This window comes from Solanum stenotomum, chromosome 3 (assembly GCF_019186545.1).
Source record: "Solanum stenotomum isolate F172 chromosome 3, ASM1918654v1, whole genome shotgun sequence".
In the NCBI taxonomy this organism is placed as follows: Eukaryota; Viridiplantae; Streptophyta; class Magnoliopsida; order Solanales; family Solanaceae; genus Solanum; species Solanum stenotomum.
Genome location: NC_064284.1, coordinates 56,419,968 through 56,440,220, shown reverse-complemented (window position 1 = coordinate 56,440,220; position 20,253 = coordinate 56,419,968). Strand labels below are relative to the sequence as shown.

At 34.1% G+C, this 20,253-nt stretch overlaps 1 protein-coding gene across 1 annotated transcript; it reads left to right on the top strand.

Annotated features, from left to right (window-relative positions):
* The first annotated feature begins 8,480 nt into the window (after nucleotides 1-8,480).
* On the top strand, nucleotides 8,481-18,815 carry LOC125860048 (nuclear matrix constituent protein 1-like). Its single transcript, XM_049539944.1, has 8 exons — nucleotides 8,481-8,867; nucleotides 12,295-12,504; nucleotides 13,142-13,395; nucleotides 13,491-13,761; nucleotides 13,847-13,930; nucleotides 14,140-16,181; nucleotides 17,490-17,649; nucleotides 18,184-18,815. The coding sequence occupies exons 1-8, from the start codon at nucleotides 8,673-8,675 to the stop codon at nucleotides 18,466-18,468; spliced, it is 3,501 nt and encodes a 1,166-aa protein (XP_049395901.1). The 5' UTR covers nucleotides 8,481-8,672; the 3' UTR covers nucleotides 18,469-18,815.
* Nucleotides 18,816-20,253: the final 1,438 nt, after the last annotated feature.

Here is a 20,253-nt window from a genome sequence, read left to right as displayed (position 1 = left end):
AAGAACTTAAGAATACTAAATTCGTAAGGTTCATGTGGAATTATGGACATGAACTACTCAACTCAAGGATCTTAGTAGCAATAAAGACTCATGAATACAAATCTTCTCATTCTCATAATCATTTACTCAAGACTTATATCAAGTCTATAGTTAATTTCAAAGACTTCTCAAAATGACTTAAAAGGACCTCTTGAACTTTCCTCTTAACTTTACTTCAATTCGAAGTGTAACTTAAGAGATATGATTAGGATATGTAGGATCTCTCAAGGATTAATGAATACTTTAAGATTTAATATCAAGGAAAGAACGAAGATACGATTCAAAGGAACACATACAGGACGAAGAATGGAGAAGAAAAAGGGCAGGCGGCTCTGGAGCATTAGTGGCGTGTCGCGCTAGCCCCAAAGTACTAGGAGTACTTTGGGGTGCACTGCTGGCGCAGGGCGCCAACCCTTATAGCACTATGGGGATGTATTCCCCCAGCCCGGACCCAGAAATCCAACAAATTTTCTTGTTCAATTTCGGGTCCTAACTCATCTAGAATAGATTGATTTCTTCCAAACTCTCTTTGATTCATGAACCCAACAAATTTTCAATGAAATCTCACTCAAATTATATCAATAAACACCACTCATTCGCAAGACCCTCACCTTAAGAACTCGAAACCTTCATTGATAAAAAATGAGGCTAAAACTCAAGAATCTTCACATAAACGATTTCACGAATGAATTAGTGGAAGAACTACATGATTGGAGTGGGGACGAACAAGTCCATCACTATGGGAAGCCTTACATACCTGGAAACAATGATGTTCTCGATGAAATCCACGAAAACTTGATGAACGCTTGAAAACCTTGCTTTTCTCCTCTTGAAATCCCGCTCTAAAAATCCTAAGTGTTTTGAACGTGAATAGGTGATTTATAATCTAACTAAACCCTTAATTAGATCAGGAAAAACGTGTTAAGACAAGTGGGGAAAAGGAAAAGATCAAAATACCCTTTTCTCAAACGAATGAAATGCCTTAACTAGAGTGACTTCACTCAAACAGGTATAAATTTTTACTCGGAGCTTTAAATTTAGGAAATTTGGCGGCGTTGGAAAGAGGACTCAAAGAACTTCGATTTGATAGCTCATAGGCCACCTAATTCTTTATGTTCTAAAATATATGGTCATTTGAAGTTGACCCAAGTGAAATATCTTAGTGAAACTCAGTCGGAAAGAAAGTTTTCAACTCAACTTTATGCTCTAAGAAAGTTTAGAATCACTTGGTACAAATCTTATTCACCATGAAGAATGACTCGAGTCTTAACTTAGAAATTTTTGGGATGTTGATGAGTCGGGAAATTTGACTCATTTAGGGCTCAATATTTCAAATATTTAGTGTCCTAAATGCCCATTATATGCTCATAACTGATGTTAAAATGTTAATATGCAACAATGAAGGCAAAAGAGCAAGGCAAGGACACTACGAGGCAAAAAGGAGCGAAAAAGCTGAAAAAGTTGAAGGAAAGCAAAATTGGTACTCGCCAAAGCCCCTCGGCGAGTCGCCCAGTTGACTTTTAGCTCGCCTAAAGTTCCAACAGGCCAGCCCATGGACAAAACCAACTTAGCGATCGGATAAGTATTTCGGTGATTCACCAAAGTGTTCGGCGATGCCAATTTAGCTCACCAAATGTTACAGACAGAGGTGGTGCAAAGCCATGTCAAGAAGATGAGAAGGGGAGTAGAATTTCGATTTATCAAAATTCTAATACTAATATTATTAAATAGTGATTGTAAATATTGTTAATATTCTTTGATTTTCAAATTTGAATTGAATGGTAAATATTCTTTTTCATTTCTATTTTTGGCATTTGAAATGCGTCGCCGACTAGGTTGGCGAGCCTGACCTATCTCGCCAAAAGTTACAGAGAAATTGGTGAAAATACAAGTCAAAAGGCGAGAAAGCGAGCACTCGGAGCATCGCCGATCGTGTCGGCGAGCCCGACTTACTTCACTGAGTGACTCGGATGCTATAATTCTAGAAACGTATAAATGCAATTTTAAAAAGAAGAAAAAGAGTTCCCACATTGTCCAGTTCTGGGTTTTTTTTATCTTGAACATTCTAAAGCATTGTTTTTACACTTTTGAGTAGAGATTTATGGTTTGTTTGATTTTTAGCTGAATTTTAAGCATTTGGAGACTTGTGGATTGTTGCCCAACATGATGGAAAACTTCGTTGGTAACAATTTCTTGTTCTTTATTATGTTTGGCTAAAATTCCCATTCTTGGGGGTGTGATTATATAGTTGAATACATTAATTAGCTAATGGGTGTTGTTATTTATAGATTTTATTGTTACTTTGAAGTGGGTTTAATTAATTAATAGTATGTGTTTTAAGTGAGGAATTGTAGTTGCAAATGCAATTCTAGTTTAGTATTCTAAGTTTGCTTGAGAAAGAAGTGTTAGAGTTAAATTATTAATTGATGATTGTAGTGATTGTGTTGTTACGGATTTAGCTTGAGAAAGTGGGTTTGAATGCAATCTTACAAATCTCGCTTGAAAAAATAGATTGATTAAGGTATTGGACTGTTAATTTGTGTTGTGCTTGTCGAGGATCGAAAGAACTCGCTTGATTCGTAATAGTTTATTGAGAAATGAATATTGCACCCAAAGTCTAGCCTACCCACTAAGATTCAACGACTTTTAATATATAATAACCATCCATTTTGCAAAATTGGCATTCAAATTATCACACTTCCAAGAAACCCTCTCTATTTATTTACCCCCGTTCTTAGTTGTCGTAATTCGATTACCCAAATTCCCCCATTTGACATTAATTTTCAAAAAATTGTCTTTTATTTTATTGAATTCTTTATCGTATCACTATTTATACTTCTTTATCGAAAATGTTATGCGATTGTTTAACATAAAGATCAATTTTGATTTCATTAAAATGGTTAGAAAGTACCATGTCATAGTGAAATTGGTACACTTATGTATCCTGTGATATTATCCATGGTATAATAATTTTATTAATGTACCTGTAAATATAACATTACTCCTATCGATAGAGATATCGAAGAGAATGAAATATTGATTTATAAATTTATTTATCTAACCAATCATGTCAAGGTTTATTAGTTATGAAACTGCAGGAAATCATTTTATTTATATGAAGTATAATCTCAAGAAAGCTATTTGTTTTCATGTGAAAACACTGTCATATCATATTATTCTACAAGACATTCAATTTTATTATCATGAAAATCTCTATCACTTGACTATTGCTACAAACAAGTTGAATGAGCAATTTGTCTACACCGCAAGGTCACAAATTAAGTGATTATCTTTGGCTGAACTCAACATATTAAATAGACAAGAAATAATATATTATGATAGGCTCAACGATGCAACAACTTCATGAATGTGATTTGGTCACAAAGACACAATCAATATCATCATTTGAAAGGCTAAGTATAAGATTGTCAGACAGTCTTTACAAGAATTTAGCGATGTTTTAATTAGGGGAGTAAATAAGCGTTGCACTCTTTTTTCCTTAATCAAGAGTTTTTTCTCATTATACAATTTTCTGGATAAGTTTAAAATCAAGAAGGCAACTTAACAATCAGGTTCCTATGAAAGCATATACTTATAAGCAGATTACAAACAGATTCCTATAAGCAACTTACAAGCAGCTCCGCAAGCAGGTTCTTATAAGTAACTTACAAGTAGCTTTGCAAGTAGGTTCCTACAATCAGCTTACAAGTAACTTTCTTCAAGTAACTTATAATGAGGCGGCAAACAAGTGTATTACAATAACTATGTATATTTTCTTTCATTCTTTGTACATGAACATTCAAGGAAGAGTGTCGTAAATAGGTAGATGTCCATGGATCCACCTTTACTGTAGAAAGTTATCTTCTCTAAGTAATATTAATACTCCTTAATGCCTATAAAAAAGTTTTGAAAATAATAATGGAAACTATGGGTGGCAACGGAACCGGGAGGTACCGGTACCGGTTCCGGTCCGTTCCGGNAATACTTTCTGTTTTCCTTTTCCTCTTTCTACGTTTTCGATTTGATTTAGTATTCTACTTTTATTTTATAACAATGTATGATTTTTGTATTTAATTTTTAGGAATAGTGCGTTTCTTTCTCCTTTTTCTTGAAAAAATAAAATATAAATTTTCGCACATAACTAAAGGTTCTACAATTTCTTTTTGGTACATTAAAAATATGCTTAATATAATTTTTTTCATAACCTACCTGACTTGAATTAATTAGGAAAACAAATTTCATTTCCATGGGTGCAACTTCACATATTAAAGATTCTGCATTTCTTATCCACCTTGTGTACATATTTATAATTATAATGACATTAATTTTAGTGAAGAAAAATTACATCTCTAAAAAAAAAACAACTTGAACTCACTTCATAACAAAAATTAACTCTTCTTTGGATTAGAATCTCTCTTCTTTTTTTTTTTTAAATTTCTCATTCGATGTCTGATATCTACATTAGTATTCAATTATTCATGATTTGTGCTTCATAGGGCTCCATTCGGTGGGACTCACTCCATACGAATGATTTTTTCATAAATAGATCTCAAACCCAAAACCTTTAATTAAGGAAGAAATAACTCAATCCACTGCACTACATCTTTTAATAGCCGTGAATTAGACTTTTTAACAGTCCCAATTTTAAAATTTTAGATCCAACTAAAATTAACTATGTACCTTCTTATAACAAACCTATTTATCAATCTTTTTAGAGGTAACAAACAATATTTTGAACTAATTAAAGAATTTTACTCCCTTAACAATGAGATAAATAATGTAAGATTTTTCTACAATTACATAAATACCAAATGAAATTTATGTTTAGGAATTGTTTATTAGTAATAAAAGATGTATAAAGTCCATAAGTGACAAATATAATTATTACTCTTTTCATTCATTTTTATTTATTTAGTACTTATTGACTTGACATATTTTTAAATAAATTGAATAATAATTTTACCATATCACCTTTTAAATATAATAAAATTAATACTTTAAGAAACATTTTAAGAAATGACAATAATTAATAATAATGGCAAATTAGAAATTAAACTACAAATTATCTTTTGATTTTTAAAAATAAACAAGTAAAAATGAAATATTTATATCTATATTACTTTAAAAGCACGAATACCCTTAGAAATGTTGCTTGAACTTTAATCCTTAATTTAAAAACTCTACAATATACAAAACTGTCATTTACTATTTTCCTCAAATAATTGATTTATTTTTTATCCTAATATTTAGGACTTTGATATTAGTTAAGGTTATTATTAATCTTTGGTAAAGATTTCTAAATCTTTCCTTATTTGAATTATAAACATCATAATATTTAAAACTTCAAAATCAATATTACTTTATCTAAATCTTACTTAAATTATGGCAAAATGAATAAATAAATAAATAAATAAGAGAATTGAAAATATTAAAGAAAGCTGTTGATTTTTTTAAAAAAAATATAGCTTTTTAACCTAGAGCTAACATTTAATTTAACGTCAATATGTGTAGCAAATCGAGAGCACAATTACATAGATTGAATTTCTACCCTACCTAGAAATAGGTAATGTATAGGGAAAGAAGTATATAGGAGAGGTTTGAGACTATTGAAGCTCAATCCTTTTTTTTTTGCGCCATAACATTTACTTAATGAATAAAATAAATTAATTATTTGCTAAAATATTAATAATTTAATGCTTTAGAAGATGTATTAAGATATGACAATAGTTAACAATAACAGAATATTGTTTGAACTTTTTGCCCTTCATTCAAAGAATCTATAATATATATAACTATCATTTGATATTATCCTAAAATATTTGTTTGGTTCTTATGGAAATGCAGAAATATCATTCTTCATGGTGGTTAATTATATGCTTTTGAAAAAATTATTATGGATACAAGTGATACTAATCAAAAGTTTATTATTACCAAATATCTTTTTTTTCATAATTTATCTAAGACCTGGCCTCATATTGTTGAAGTTTTGAAAGGATGTCATCCCAGTTACGATTACAAGATTGTGAGATGGGTACATCCTCCTCCTGGATGGTACAAATGAAATATTGATAGTGCATCCAAGTGCAACCCTGGACCTAGCTCAACTAATTTAGTGTGAGAAACAATGAAGGTGACATTGTAGGGGTTAAAGGGAGAAAATTATCAGTTACAACCAATATTGTTGCTGAAGCAATTGCTATAAGAGAGGGGATTCAATTTTGCATCAAAAGGAATTTAATGCCCCTAATAGTAGAGACAGATTCTCTATCTATAAAAAAATTTATTGATGGAAATTGAGAGGTACCATGGAGTGTGGTTAAGGAGGTTGAAGCAATCAACAGGATGAAAAAAGATGTTCCTATTCGATTGAACCACACTCTGAGGGAAGGCAATACCCTGACAGATTTTTTTGCTAACTTAGTTGTTAATTTTGCAGGTACTTATATAGTAGATAACTTTCAGGAGTTTCCTAATGTTGCAAAGCAAATCATTAACATGGATAAGTGGAGTATGCCTAATTTTAGGCTCACTCAACTTCACAACAGATAAGTTAGGGTTAGTGACTTATATCATTTTGATTGCACTATTAAGAAATCTAGAAAATATTTCTTCAACTCTAATGTAATGTTGAAAATGAATTTATATAGTCCATCTATCGTGCCACATGGTGAAAGTTTAAGGTGTACAAAGGTTATAGACTAAGACATAAACATTGAGTGATGTTTTTTCTACTGGATTTAGGTGCAATATGTGATAACCTATGTCATTTGGTTTAAGGAAGTTTGGTCAATTTGATGAGTGACCTTACATTTTTGAAACAACTACGAAAGTGTATCTGATTTTGGTATTTGTGCTAGACCTTAAAAATTATTTTTGATGTGTGGTATTTCTTTGGAGCTCATCCTATCAAGACTAATTAATAGGGAAAGGTACAATGCTTTTATCAATTAGCTTTCCGTAAAAGAATTTAGAGTTGGGTTTGATTTTAATATCACATCGAGTTGTGGTACTTTGTTGCAACAACTATTCTACCAATCAACAACGAAACAACAACAAATGCAAATCGAATTCTTATGGGTCAGGAGAGAAGATAACGTGCTTTATATAGTTCCCAGCTTGGCTTATCGAAGAATGAAGTTGTTGCGGCGATTTCAGGTGTTTCAATTGTGATCCAATCTTTGCTAAGTCGCATACCTCTTCTTCTAATCCATCTCCTTTGTGAGACTATAGCGAAGAACACACTTTCAAGACGAAACCAAGCTCGCCGGAGTTGACTATTCTAGAACCCCTTGTCTCTTCACTTTCCTAATTCATTCATGTTTTTCACTTTCTGTTAATCAATTTTATTTGGTTAGCTTAGTTGATTGAGTTAATGGTTGAGCATTTTGGACTAACCCACTAACACACATTTGTAAATCTCTTCTTTATTTAAAAATAAATAAATTTTGGGACTTTGATAATATTAAAGTTGTAGCTACTAAATTTTTACTTATTTGTAATAGATACAAATTTCTAAAATTCGGCTTGTTAAATCTTTTCTTATTTGAATTATTAAACATCTTAACATTTAAAATTTTAAAATAAATTTTTTCACTTTATAAATCTTAAATTATAACAAACAAAATAAATAAATAAAGAAATTAAAAATATTAAAGAAAGAGGTTAGATTTTTTAATATACCTTTTCAACCTTCCCATATAAAATTCTTTATCATTTACATAGAGCTAACGTATATTTTTAACGTCAATTATTATATTTAATACTTCTTCTGTTTCAGTTTGTTTGACCTATTTTTCTTCTAATAACTCTATAATTTTAATTTTTCATATGACATGCTTTAGACCACGAGATTAAAAGATATTTTAATATATTTGACATATTTGTATTTAATATCATAATATTCAATTTTTTTAAAAAAAAATTCATGCCAAGCCAAAATAGATCAAACTAATCGAAAAAAAAAGTAATTTTTTTCTTGTATCTAATTTTATGGGTTGATACAAAACACATTTATTATTATTATTATTTTATTTTTAGTTAGAAATGGATAATGTAAAGTGTATGTAGACAGGCAAAAATACATGGCTTAGAAAAACCCCCATTCCATCTCTTCCCAAAGCTTCCTAGAACCAACCTGTTAACACCGTGGCATTACAAAGCAGCATATTCCCCTATCCCCATAAATACCCTTAGATCCTTCCTTATTTACACCTTCTACCCTCCCTGTAACTACCTTTACAAGGGCATTTTCGACAATAGCTAAAACAAAAGTCACTTTACATCCAAAGGCGGCTCACCAAATTCCGAAAACACCCTAACCTAACGGATATAATTATAGAAACAAGGAGGACAAAATTGTAACTTCACATAAAAAGAATGGCTGCTGGACTTCAAACAGTAAATAAATCAAAATTAAACAAAGTGGGCTTGCGATAAAGAGCGTAGGTAGGGTGGGTGGTTCAAGAACTCCGGTGAAGGGTTTTCAAAAATTCCGATTTTTTTCAATATTATACTTTTTTTTTCTGGCTATCGTGAAACCCACTAAAGTTTTTTTTTTTTTTAATCGAAAGTTGAAATCTTTGATTTGTAATTTTTGAGATTCTAGGAAAGGTCATTATTGGGTTTTTTTGGCAATGTCTACACCGCCGAGAAAGGTTTTCTCCGGCTGGACTTTGACACCCAGAACCGATCTGGCTAATAAGACAGTTTCTAAGGGAAAAGATGTTGTTTTTATGGGTTCTGGACAAAAGGGTTTGTCATCAATTCAAGATTATGATACTGTGGACAAAGTAGTGCTACTTGATAAGGTGTCGAAGCTTGAAAATGAGGTTAACTTTACTAACCCCACTTGTGTTTTTTTTTTTCTTTTATTCAATATGACTGTTTTGCTATTTGGTACCTTTTAGTTTTCTTGGTTTTAAACTTTGTTGGAAGAAATAGGTGTAGGAAGAAACAGTTGTAATTTGCTTGGTTTTATGAAGTTATGAAGAGCTTATTTTGTATTTTGTACATGGATCTTGTAAAAAATTGGGTACTTTTTAGTTTTCTTGGTTTAAAACTTTGTTGGAAGAAACAGTTGTAAGTTGCTTGGTTTTATGAAGTTATGAAGAGCTTATTTTGTATTTTGTACATGGATCTTGTAAAAAATTGGGTTTTGTTTGTATTTATATGCTTGGTTGGAAAGTAGGCTGTGCTTATTCTGTTTGTATTTATATGCTTCTTAAGTAGCAGTATTTCTTTTCAAATAATACATTGAAAAGGAGAATCCCAAGTTCAAATTACCTGTTAAAACCCTCAGTAGTTGTGAGGTCCTCAGGCAGGGTAGCACTGTGGTTGTTTAATTAAAGGGAAAGCCCCTTTAATTCATGGGAAACGAGGAACTAGTTTTCCTATTCTGAACTCAGAAATCCTTTGATTTTTGATCCGGACACTATAGGATGTGTTTTATAATGATTAGTAAAGCTAGAAGTTATTATGCAGTGTCCATTCACTGTCCTTTCATTACATGGGATGACTCTAATTATGCATTAAATTCAAAGATTTTCCCTCACCTAGTAAGGGTTAGTTTTTAGATGACAATCATATGTCCAGGTGTGTGACCTAATTGTCAATGAAGTTGGGATGGACCATTCATATCTGTGAAGTGTTGGTCGATCAACAGAGTTACTTATTATCTGTGTTGGTGGTAGGTAGAAGTTACCTGATGGATTAATCGAGATCGAGGTGTGCACATGTGGGTTGCGCAACGCCTAGTGTCAAAGGCGAAAATCTTTAAAAAGCATTCTAAGTCTATTCGGGCTTTAACTGCAACACACAGTTCAGTGTGGGGTTTATTTTATAACTTTTGATGACCGTGGTGTCTGGGCTAGTTGTCGCGCACCTCGACTAATTCCACGGGATATCTGCCACCTCCCACCAGCAAAAGATCCAAGGTAACTCTGTCCATCAAAGCTAAGACAGATAGTAAGAATCACCTAGTGTTTTTGTCCTTGCTGGGAATTGAACCTGAGACCAGTTCAGTGTGGGGTTTATGTATAAGCACTATGAAGAAAATAGAAATGAAAATATATTTGTAATGCAAGCAATAGTAACAAATTCATTCATAGTGTTCTCTTTGACAATTAATATATCTCTGTACTGATTTTATCTATTGTTTAGTACCGCTTGATTCAAGATAGAACTCATGGGCAATGAGGGGCATGCTTTAGTGCCTTGCCTACACGGAAGTGCAGCTTAAGCCAGGTGAAGATCTCTCCCTGAGCTTTTCTGAATTTCAGGGCTTAAGCGTGCCTTAAATGAGCCTTTGAAAACACTGCCAACACCATTATTATTAGCATAATACTACTCTTGACACTCTGTTCTTTTTGGTCTGTTAAAAAAAGATCTAGCTTTATATTTGAAAACAATTTGTCTGTAACATTCTCATTTTAGCCTTAATGACGTTCTCATATTGCAATGACATGCCATTTTAAAGACGAAAAGATGTAAGGGTACTTTTGGTATGTTATGTATATTCAGCTTATTTTAAAAAGTATTATCTTTCTTTTTTAAACTCGGTGCCAGTCAAAACCACCGAGGAAACGGTTGAAGAGGCAGTCAAAGAGTACTGGTTGAAGAGGCGGTCAAAGAGTACTTATTTTCATACTGATTTCCAAGGTTCTCTTCTCTTGGTGCTACAATGGTTTCCTTGGGGTTGAGATATTGGGTAACTTATACGTATACATTGTCAAACAGCGATCATAATGTTACTTGGTACCAAACTAAGATTAGTAATGAAATAGATTGCTAGACCCACACTTGGTTGGACATAGAACTTTTGACATGTTGAGCCACAAACATTTTAATTGAAGCTCAGAGTTTATTCATTAAGCTATCTGAGAACATTTGTCCATCTAAAGTATGTGGGACGACAATCCTAACACAAGCACATTTTCTAACTCATGTTTCCTGTGGACGGGAGAGAGAGTTGACTTCCAGAAAGATGTTGGACATAGAACTTTTGACATGTTGAGCCACAAACATTTTAATTGAAGCTCAGAGTTTATTCATTTAGCTATCTGAGAGCATTTGTCCATCTAAAGTATGTGGGACGATAATCCTAACACAAGCACATTTTCTAACTCATGTTTGCTGTGGACGGGAGAGAGAGTTGACTTCCAGAAAGATGCCAAATTTGTATGATGAAACGACAATCTATATTGCCATAAGGACAACATATTGGTTTCTCTACCGTGAATTTCCGAGTTCAGAAACTAACTGTTGCCACCAGGAGAAAGCTTTGGTCTCTGAATCACGAATTCTTCCTGAGTTCAGAAAATTTTCTACTAGTTCCTGAATTACCAAAACAGCTTGCTAAATTTTGTTGAACTCTTGAATGTCATACTATTTTTCCATGCTCCCAAGTTAAGTCCAATTAAAATAGAATGATTTATTCTAATACTGTTTTTGGTTGACAGAGCAAGTTGGAACTGAACTTTGCCTTTTCAGAGGCAATTCTTTTTCCTTTTTATGTTTCGGGTCTTTGGTTCGTTGGTTAGGACAAAAAAGACATGATATTGGCCCTATGCCATGGGTTGGAACTCTACTGTGAACAAAACCTGGTATTTAAGGGCCCATATTCCCCAGAGTTTTGAACGTGTGTGCCAACTCGAGTTGGCTAGAAGCTCACACAAGGAATTTTCTTCGATATAAAAAATGTTTCTTTTTAAATTTTAATATTCAAGAATCTTGCTAAATTTGATGACAATTTTGAATTCGTATCTTGCAAGTGGAGCTGATGTTATGAAATCCAAGTTTTGGTGTAATATAATCTTCATTTCTCTTTTACTGATTGACTGATTGTACTGTTTTGACATTTCAGTTACCTCTTATACTGATTGTACTGTTTTGACATCTCAGTCTAATTAACAGTTACATTCCATGTTGTCTATGAGTTCATCAATCTATTAAATAGCCTTGAGAATTTCTTTCTATATCTGGTATTATCCATGCTTTTGCATATAGAAAATTCCTGGAAGTTGTATTTACAAGATATGTTTCAACCTAACTTAATTTCCCTAGTCCACCCACCGATAGAAGGGGAGGGGGTTGCCTTGTCATGACCAAATATAAAGGTATATAGTGCAAGACGTTACTGCTTCTTTCTTTGAAGTATATGTTAATGTTTCTCAGTATATATATGTTGTGTCATTGGTGTATTAGTTTCAACTAATTAAACAAGTATCTTTTTGTATGACTGCTGTGTTTTTTCTGTAGCTTGTTGACTATCAATACAATATGGGCCTTCTCTTGATTGAGAAAAAGGAGTGGTCTGCTAAGCTTGAAGAAATTAAGCAAGCCTTAAGTGAAGCAAATGAGGCCTACAGAAGAGAACATACTGCCCACTTAATTGCTCTATCTGAAGTGGAGAAACGAGAGGAGAATTTGAGGAAGGCATTGGGTGTTGAGAACCAATGTGTGCGTGAGGTACATTTCTTCTACTTTATTATAGCCAACCATGTGTTTTAGGATAAGACTGTTCTTTCGAAAAACGTGTGATGAGCAAGCTAACATGATTATAACAATCAGACAAAACAAATAAAAACAATGAGTAATGAATGATATGTGTCAATTTTGACCATGCAGTATGCTGCTCTCCTATACATTCCATCTTTTGTGCTTTAGAACATCACCAGTTTATGTTGCCAAGAATTAGTAATAATGATACGTGTCATTTGTAACCATACAGTATGGTAAACTATGTGTCATAAAAAAAAGTATGGTAAACTATGTAACTAATGGGCAGACAAATTCAGCATTTGTGCTAGAGCTACATATGTTTATCTGAAATATTTCCATGTATCACAAACCTGTCATATAAACATTTACCTTGGCTTCTGGGGTGATACAATTTATTTTTAGTTATTTAATGATCAAAGAGGGCCCAGAACTTCTAAAACTCTGAACAAAATCCGAATTATAGAAGGCACTTGCGAGGTAATTTTGTTGATCTCTCCATGTTTATTATGTGGTGAACTTGCTCGATTCTCCTAAATGAATATTGAACATCCTGGATCCCCGCTAGTGATGTGTCTGGTAAATTTCAAATTGTTGGCTGGTGCAGTTAGAGAAGGAATTGCGTGAGATGCGCTCTCAGTATGCAGAGACCAAGTATGTAGCTGATTCAAAATTAGACGAGGCAAAGGCATTGGCTACTAGTGTTGAAGAGAATTCATTACATGTAGAACTGAAATTGCGTGCAGCTGATGCCAAGACCGCTGAGGTGAGTAGAAAAAGTTCAGATATTGAGAGGAAACTACGTGATATTGAGGCTCAAGAAAATGCACTTAGAAGAGAACGGTCCTCTTTCAATACCGAGTATGTTCCTTTGAACGTTATTATTTTTCTCATTTCTCTACGCTACTTGTTCTTTTTAGGTTTCACAGTAACAGTTTTTCCCCCTGTTATGTCAGGCGTGAAGCTCATGAGAGTGCTGTATCTAAACACAGAGAAGAGTTGCGAGAATGGGAAAGAAAACTAAAGGAAGGAGAGGAGAGGCTGGCTGATGCCCAAACATTGCTTAACCAAAGAGAGCAGCGAGCAAATGAGAATGACAGCATTCTGAGGCAAAAGCAGAGTGACCTGGAAGATGAGCAGAGGAAGATTGACACAGCTAACTCCGTTTTGAGGAAGAAAGAAGTTGACGTGAGCAACCGACTAGCCAACCTTGCTTCTACGGAGAAGGCAAGTGTCCTTTGAATTCTCCAATGGAGTAGCTAATGTGTATATTGATCTATCTTTATGTTTATGAATCTTCCATTTTATACAGGAACTTGAGGATGTGAGAAAGAGCCTGGAGATAAAAAAGGAAGAATTAGATGAACTACAGGAAAAGCTAAATGCAAAAGAAAGAGTAAGTACCTGCATTTTATTACTGATTTGTTATTCTGAATTCTTGATTGATATTTATGCGGACAGTCCCTTCCTTTTTTATTCAATTTCTCTTCAGTAATTTTTCCCTTTAAAGTCTTTCGTTTCTGAGGAAGATGGAAACTTGGAAAATAAAAGTTTTAAGTATTTAACTATCATATTTTTACTGTGTTTGTGATAAATAATGAATAGGAGGAAATTCAAAAGCTAATGGATGAACATAGAGCTATCCTGAAATCTAAGGAGGAGGAGTTTGAATTAGAGATGAGGCAGAGGCATGCATCACTAGATGAGGAACTGAAAAACAAGGTGATTGAACTGGAGAAGAAGGAGGCGGAAGTTAGTCACGTTGAAGAAAAACTCAAAAAACGCGAACAGGCACTTGAAAAGAAAAGTGACAAAATGAAAGAGAAGGAAAAGGATCTTGAATTGAAGCTGAAAGCATTAAAGGAAAGAGAGAAGTCTCTGAAAATTGATGAGAAAGAATTGGAAACTGAAAAGAAGCAGATATTTACTGAGAAGGATCATTTACTGGCTTTAAGGGTTGAACTTGAGAACAGAAGAGCTGAACTTGAAAAACAACAGCTCAAGATTAACGAGGGAATTGAGCAGCTAAAAATAACTGAAGATGAGAAAATGGAACATGCTCGCCTTCAATCAGAACTGAAGCAGGAGATCGACAAGTGCAGAGATTTACGAGACACTCTTTTGAAGGAAGCTGAAGATTTAAAGCAGGAAAAAGAGAGATTTGAGAGAGAATGGGAAGAGCTGGATGAGAAAAGATCTGCGATCAAGAAGGAGTTGCAGGAAGTTAATGATTCAAAAAAGAAATTTGAGAAACTGCAGCACACTGAAGAGGAAAGGTTGAAGAAGGAGAAACTGGAAACAGAAAATTATGTTCAGAGAGAGTTGGAAGCCCTTAAAGCAGCACAAGAGACATTTGCAGCTACAATGGATCATGAGAGATCAGTATTATCTGAGAAAACTCAAAGTGAGAAGATCCGAATGCTTCATGATTTCGAAAAACAAAAACGAGATCTTGAGAGTGAAATGCAGCGGAAGCGGGAGGAAATGGAATTTGCGCTGCATGAGCAGAAGAAACGCTTTGAGGAAGAGAGGCAGAGGAAACTCAGCAATGCTAACTATTTAAGGGAAGTAGCCCATAAGGAAATGGAAGTGATGAAGTCAGAAAGAGTTGAGCTGGAGAAAGAAAAACAGGCAATTTCATCAAACAAGATGCATCTGGCGGAACAACAGTCAGAGATGAAAAAGGACATTGATGTGCTCGATGGCTTAAGCAGGAAGTTGAAGGATCAAAGGGAAGCTTTTGCAAAAGAAAGGGAGAGGTTTCTTGCTTTTGTCAAGAAGCAGGAGAATTGCAGCTCATGTGGAGAGGGGATTCGTATATTTGAGCTTTCTGAACTTCAAAGTCTAAATGATGTGGTGGATTTTGAGGCCCCTTCCCTGCGAAATGTTGCACAGGAATATTTAACTGATGGTTTCCAGGACACACCTGGAAGGGCTAACAATGAGTTGTCCCCTGGTGCTCTTAATTCAGGATCTATGGCTTCTGCTGGAACCATGTCCTGGCTTCGCAAATGTACAACAAAGCTTCTGAAGTTTTCACCAGGTAATAAAATTGAGCATCCTGCATCTCAAGATTTCATTGGCGGATCTTCTCTGGAAGAGAAATTTGTAGGTGAATTACCTGATACTATGTCGAAAAAAGATCAAGTAGATCTGGCTGTCTCTATCAACGGCACATTTGATGACCAAAAACTTCAAACAGATAACAGTGTTAGAGAGGTGGAAGTTGGCCAAGATGTTCCTGAAGACTCTCAGCATTCGAACATAAATAGCCAGCACAGACCCGTCAGGAAAGGGCGTGGTAAAAACAGTAAGACAGGTCACCCTAATTCAAAAGCTACAAGTTCAAAAATTATCCTTGGTGAAAGTCTCAAGGAGTCTGAGAATATGCACGTCAATGGAGGTTTGGATACCTCAATTAATGTGAATGAGAGCCAGAAAGAAGAATCTAGTCTCTTTGGTGAAGCGCGAAGTAAGACCAGAAAGCGTACTCGCATCCATGGAACAGCAAGTGAGTTTGATGGAAGTCATAGTGATGGACAGTCAGATAGTGTGACAGCCACCAGCAGGAGGAAGAGGAGACAAAAGGCTGCCCCGTCTGTGCAGGCTCCTGGTGAAAAAAGATACAATCTCCGCCGTCCCAGAAGGTACATCCCTTTTATGCTTTTTAGTTTCTGAATTTCATTGTAGTGCATAGATAAAATGAACAAAATCATGAATGAGATCCCTCCAAAAAATAATGTGTTGTGCAAAAATTAATTTTTATGCAAACATTTAGAAGGCTTTTTGCTGGAGGAAAAAAATGAAGCTCACCTTCTCCAGCCCTCCCTCCTTCGTTGCCGTGTCCAATAGGTAAAAGTAGAGTATAAATGGGGAGAATTGAAAGGTTTAAGCTTGTCCCTCAATGTATCTAGCAAAGTTAACTTCATGGCTGTGGGTAAAATGGTACATCAGTGACTTCTGACATCCTCAAGTCTCTTGGATAAGGTCACTTGTGGACATTTAGAAATGAAATGATGAGTTCTTAAGGATTATGAATGGTAGTTGAATGTTCAAGCTCGGATGAACTTTTCCTAAAGGAGTTGTGGAATTCGAAATTACTCATATCACAATTCCATCCTCAACCTTGTCCTTCAAGATTGACAATCTTCATGTGATGAACATTGGGATTAAGTTAGTGTCACACCATCAATCCCTGAGAATTCTCTTTGCCTGAATATTTTCCTCTTCAGTACAAGTTCTAGGTTTTTTGGTATTGTGTCTTTGTTTTGTTGGTGTAACCAGCAATATATAGAGGATTTTAGATCAAATTGTAGATTTATTAGGTTCTTTGTAAGCTATTTTCTTTTCTATAATTGTCTCTCTTTTGGAAGTTGCCAGCATCATATGCTGAGGAATACAAATATATATATATGTATGTGTGTGTATATATATATATATAATAATAATAAAAAAAGCTAATCTTGTACTCCAGCCAGCAGACAGCTTGGTTCAGTTTACTATAGCTCTAAGTATGTTTGTTTTACGGAAAGGAAGAGGTGGTTCAATTTGAATGCACTCCTTTCATGACCTATTTATTTCTATAGGCTTGGTTTGATTAAATTTAGTGAAGTTACTTGCAGTGGTTAGTCCTTTAATTACCTGAATGTCAGAGTGGTATTCCTAGTTTCCTTCTCGTTACAAAGTTGTCTAATTCAATCTACCCAAAGGGACTATAGGAACCAGATTTATCACTAGCATCCTCATGCTTGAGAGTCAATTGAGTGTTCTGGTGTTCGATTGTTTCTGATATAAGATTTTAGGTCTCATGACCAACATTGGAAGGAGATGACCAACTTTCTAGTTGCTTCTCTTTACTTGGGTGCTCCTTCCCCATGTTTCTCACATTCTATGAGCTAGGAACAGGTGTTGTTTTGAAAGCTAATGGTGTTTTAACTTTACATGCTTGCCATCAGTGCTGCTGTAGCAACAGCTAATGGATCCTTGCCAGAGCTGGTCTCAAAATCTCAGGAAGAAAATGGGGACTCCAAAGCCGTGCCAGAAACTCCTGCAGCCGTCAGTGATGGAGAACTCAGAAACTGTGATGCTGCTCTTCCCGCTGTAGCCAATAGCCCTGTAAGTATACTCCCTATTTTGATATACTTTGATATTAATAACTGGATCTTTTACTCAAATGAAACATTCAAATACATTTTTCTGGTGACAGACAACTGTTTCATTAAGGGGTCGTTTGGATGGTGTGGTGAGGAGATATAATCTCCACATAAAGTTAAAGCATTATTTTATATGACATTTGCTTGCTATTTTTGTTTTTCCTCATAAATAATACCCTCATAAATTATGCAAATATATATGTATTATTGTATGCGGTATAGAATGTGGAACAAGAATGCAAGTATTAGTAATATATGAATTAAAAACACTAAAACGGCTAGTGAAACACAGACTTTTATTTTATTTAAAAGGTCTCACACATTTTAAACTATACATTGAACATTAATTTGTAGTTTTATCATACCCAAACACATCCAACAAGAAATGATCCATATAATTTTTGGTCTTTTCATTAGTAATCTTTGTATTGCAATTGCAACATTACTTGTCTCTAAATCAAATGATCTCTAAAGTTTGTTATTGCTTCTCTGGCAGTTGATGGAAGCAACAGATGATCAGGGATGCACTGCTGATATAGCTAATGAATTGGTAGATGATACTGGTTTAAGTGAAGAAATGAATGGAACACCACAAGGACCCTCAGCTTACAATGTCTACGACGAGGAACATGAAGGTGACACCATTGTGCAAGAAGATGGAGAACGAGATGAGGATGCTGATGAGAACGATGAAGTAGACGAGGGCAACGAGGAGGAAGAGGTTCTGCACCCTGGTGAAGTCTCAATAGGGAAGAAGATTTGGAGTTTCATCACCACATAGTGAAAGGCCGAAATGACAGTGCACATCGGTTGCATGCATGTCTGAGGGTAGTTTTCTAGGCATGTTGACAAGTATTCCATTTATTGGTACACTTTTAGAGCAGTTTCATGCTTTTAGAGTTTGTGTAGTGGTGGTGTGTATTCTTCTTGAAATGAAAACACAAGTCTGAGGTCGTAGCTTTTTTAATGATTGTGATTAGGGTTGCCAGGTGCTTTCATTTTGTTTAACAATCTTAGTGTCCATAATCTTGGTAGCACGATTTAACTAGTGAAGTTGTAACACTAGATTTCCCTTTACTTAAATGTCATTGAAACAATGTTACAATAATTTAGTCGTTTGGTGTTCTATTTTATTTGGCACTTAAAATAAGTTGATTCGTGATGACATCTTTATTTGTTACCTTATGTGATATCTACTATTAACCGTCTTTCTAATTGTCTTTAAAGCCTAAAAGCGATATTGGATCCTAGAGGTGGCAAATGGGCGTGTTGAAAATGGGTCAATATAAAATGGGTAATAATTCAACCTGCCCATATTCGATATGGGTAAAAATGGATTGGATAACAAATGGGTTGGGTAAAAATACTAGTTTACTCATATTTACCTATATTTTCATGAGTAAATAGTACTCTACTTAAAAATTCAACGTGGAGAAAATATTTTAGTCTTTTTTTAGATGAAAAATGTTGAAAATGCTTCATTTAATTTTATCGTATCATAAAAGTAAAAAAAAATACTAACTTTTCAATATAAAATAAATTATGTAATAACAAGGGGAGAATATTTTTAATTTCAAAGTAAATGAATAGTTGCATTTTAGAAATAAAACATGCTTAATGCACTTAAAGCAATGTCAATACTAATACATGCTTTGCTTATTTTACACTATTATTTATTATCCAATATAAAATTAAATAAATAAAAAATGTAATTATAATTAACAAAAGAAATGTACATTTAAAATATATATTTTTGGAGGGCCAAAGACTTCACCTTTTCAATTATTGAGAAAAATAATGAACATAAAAAGGAAGAGAAGTTACAATTTTTTTTAGTGATAATTATGAATTTTGAGTGAATAAAAGTTAGAAGTTTAACCCATTTGGCTAATCCATATTTTACCCATATTTTTATGGGTTGAATATGGATACCAACCCATATTTTACCCATGTAAAAAGTCACTCACCCAACCCATTAAAATATGAGCGGATTGGACGGATTACCAAATTATGGACTCATTTTGCCGACACTATTGGATCAAGTGTCAATTAATTAATGTTGATAAAGGCCGACATTTTTGTTAATGTGTATATTTATAATCGTTAAATGTCTTTTTTACTGTAGTGATATTTACTAGTGCAATTGCAAAATCTATCCACTTTGGCCGTCGTGTAATTGCCTACTTTTATTTTGGCTCCTATATATGCTATACTACTACTATGGTAGCGGCATGAACTTCTCTTGTAGCCCGACTTTTCTTAAATTTAGAGTGTGTTTGGTATGGAGGAAAATGTTTTCCATGAAAAATGTTTTCTTAGAAAATGTTTTTCTGGAAAACAAGTTGATTTTTAATTTATTTTCTCATATTTGGTTGGTGAGTAGAAAATATTTTTCGAAAAAGATTTTGTGTTTGATTTATGAATGAAAAATATTTTTGAGAAATACCTTTTATTTTTACTAGAATAGAAAATAATTTTTGAAATTGAAAATATTTTTTAAAAACAAACTTAAATTTTTTTGGGGTGGGGGATGGTAGGGCGTGGGTGAGGGGAGGGGGTCGAGGGT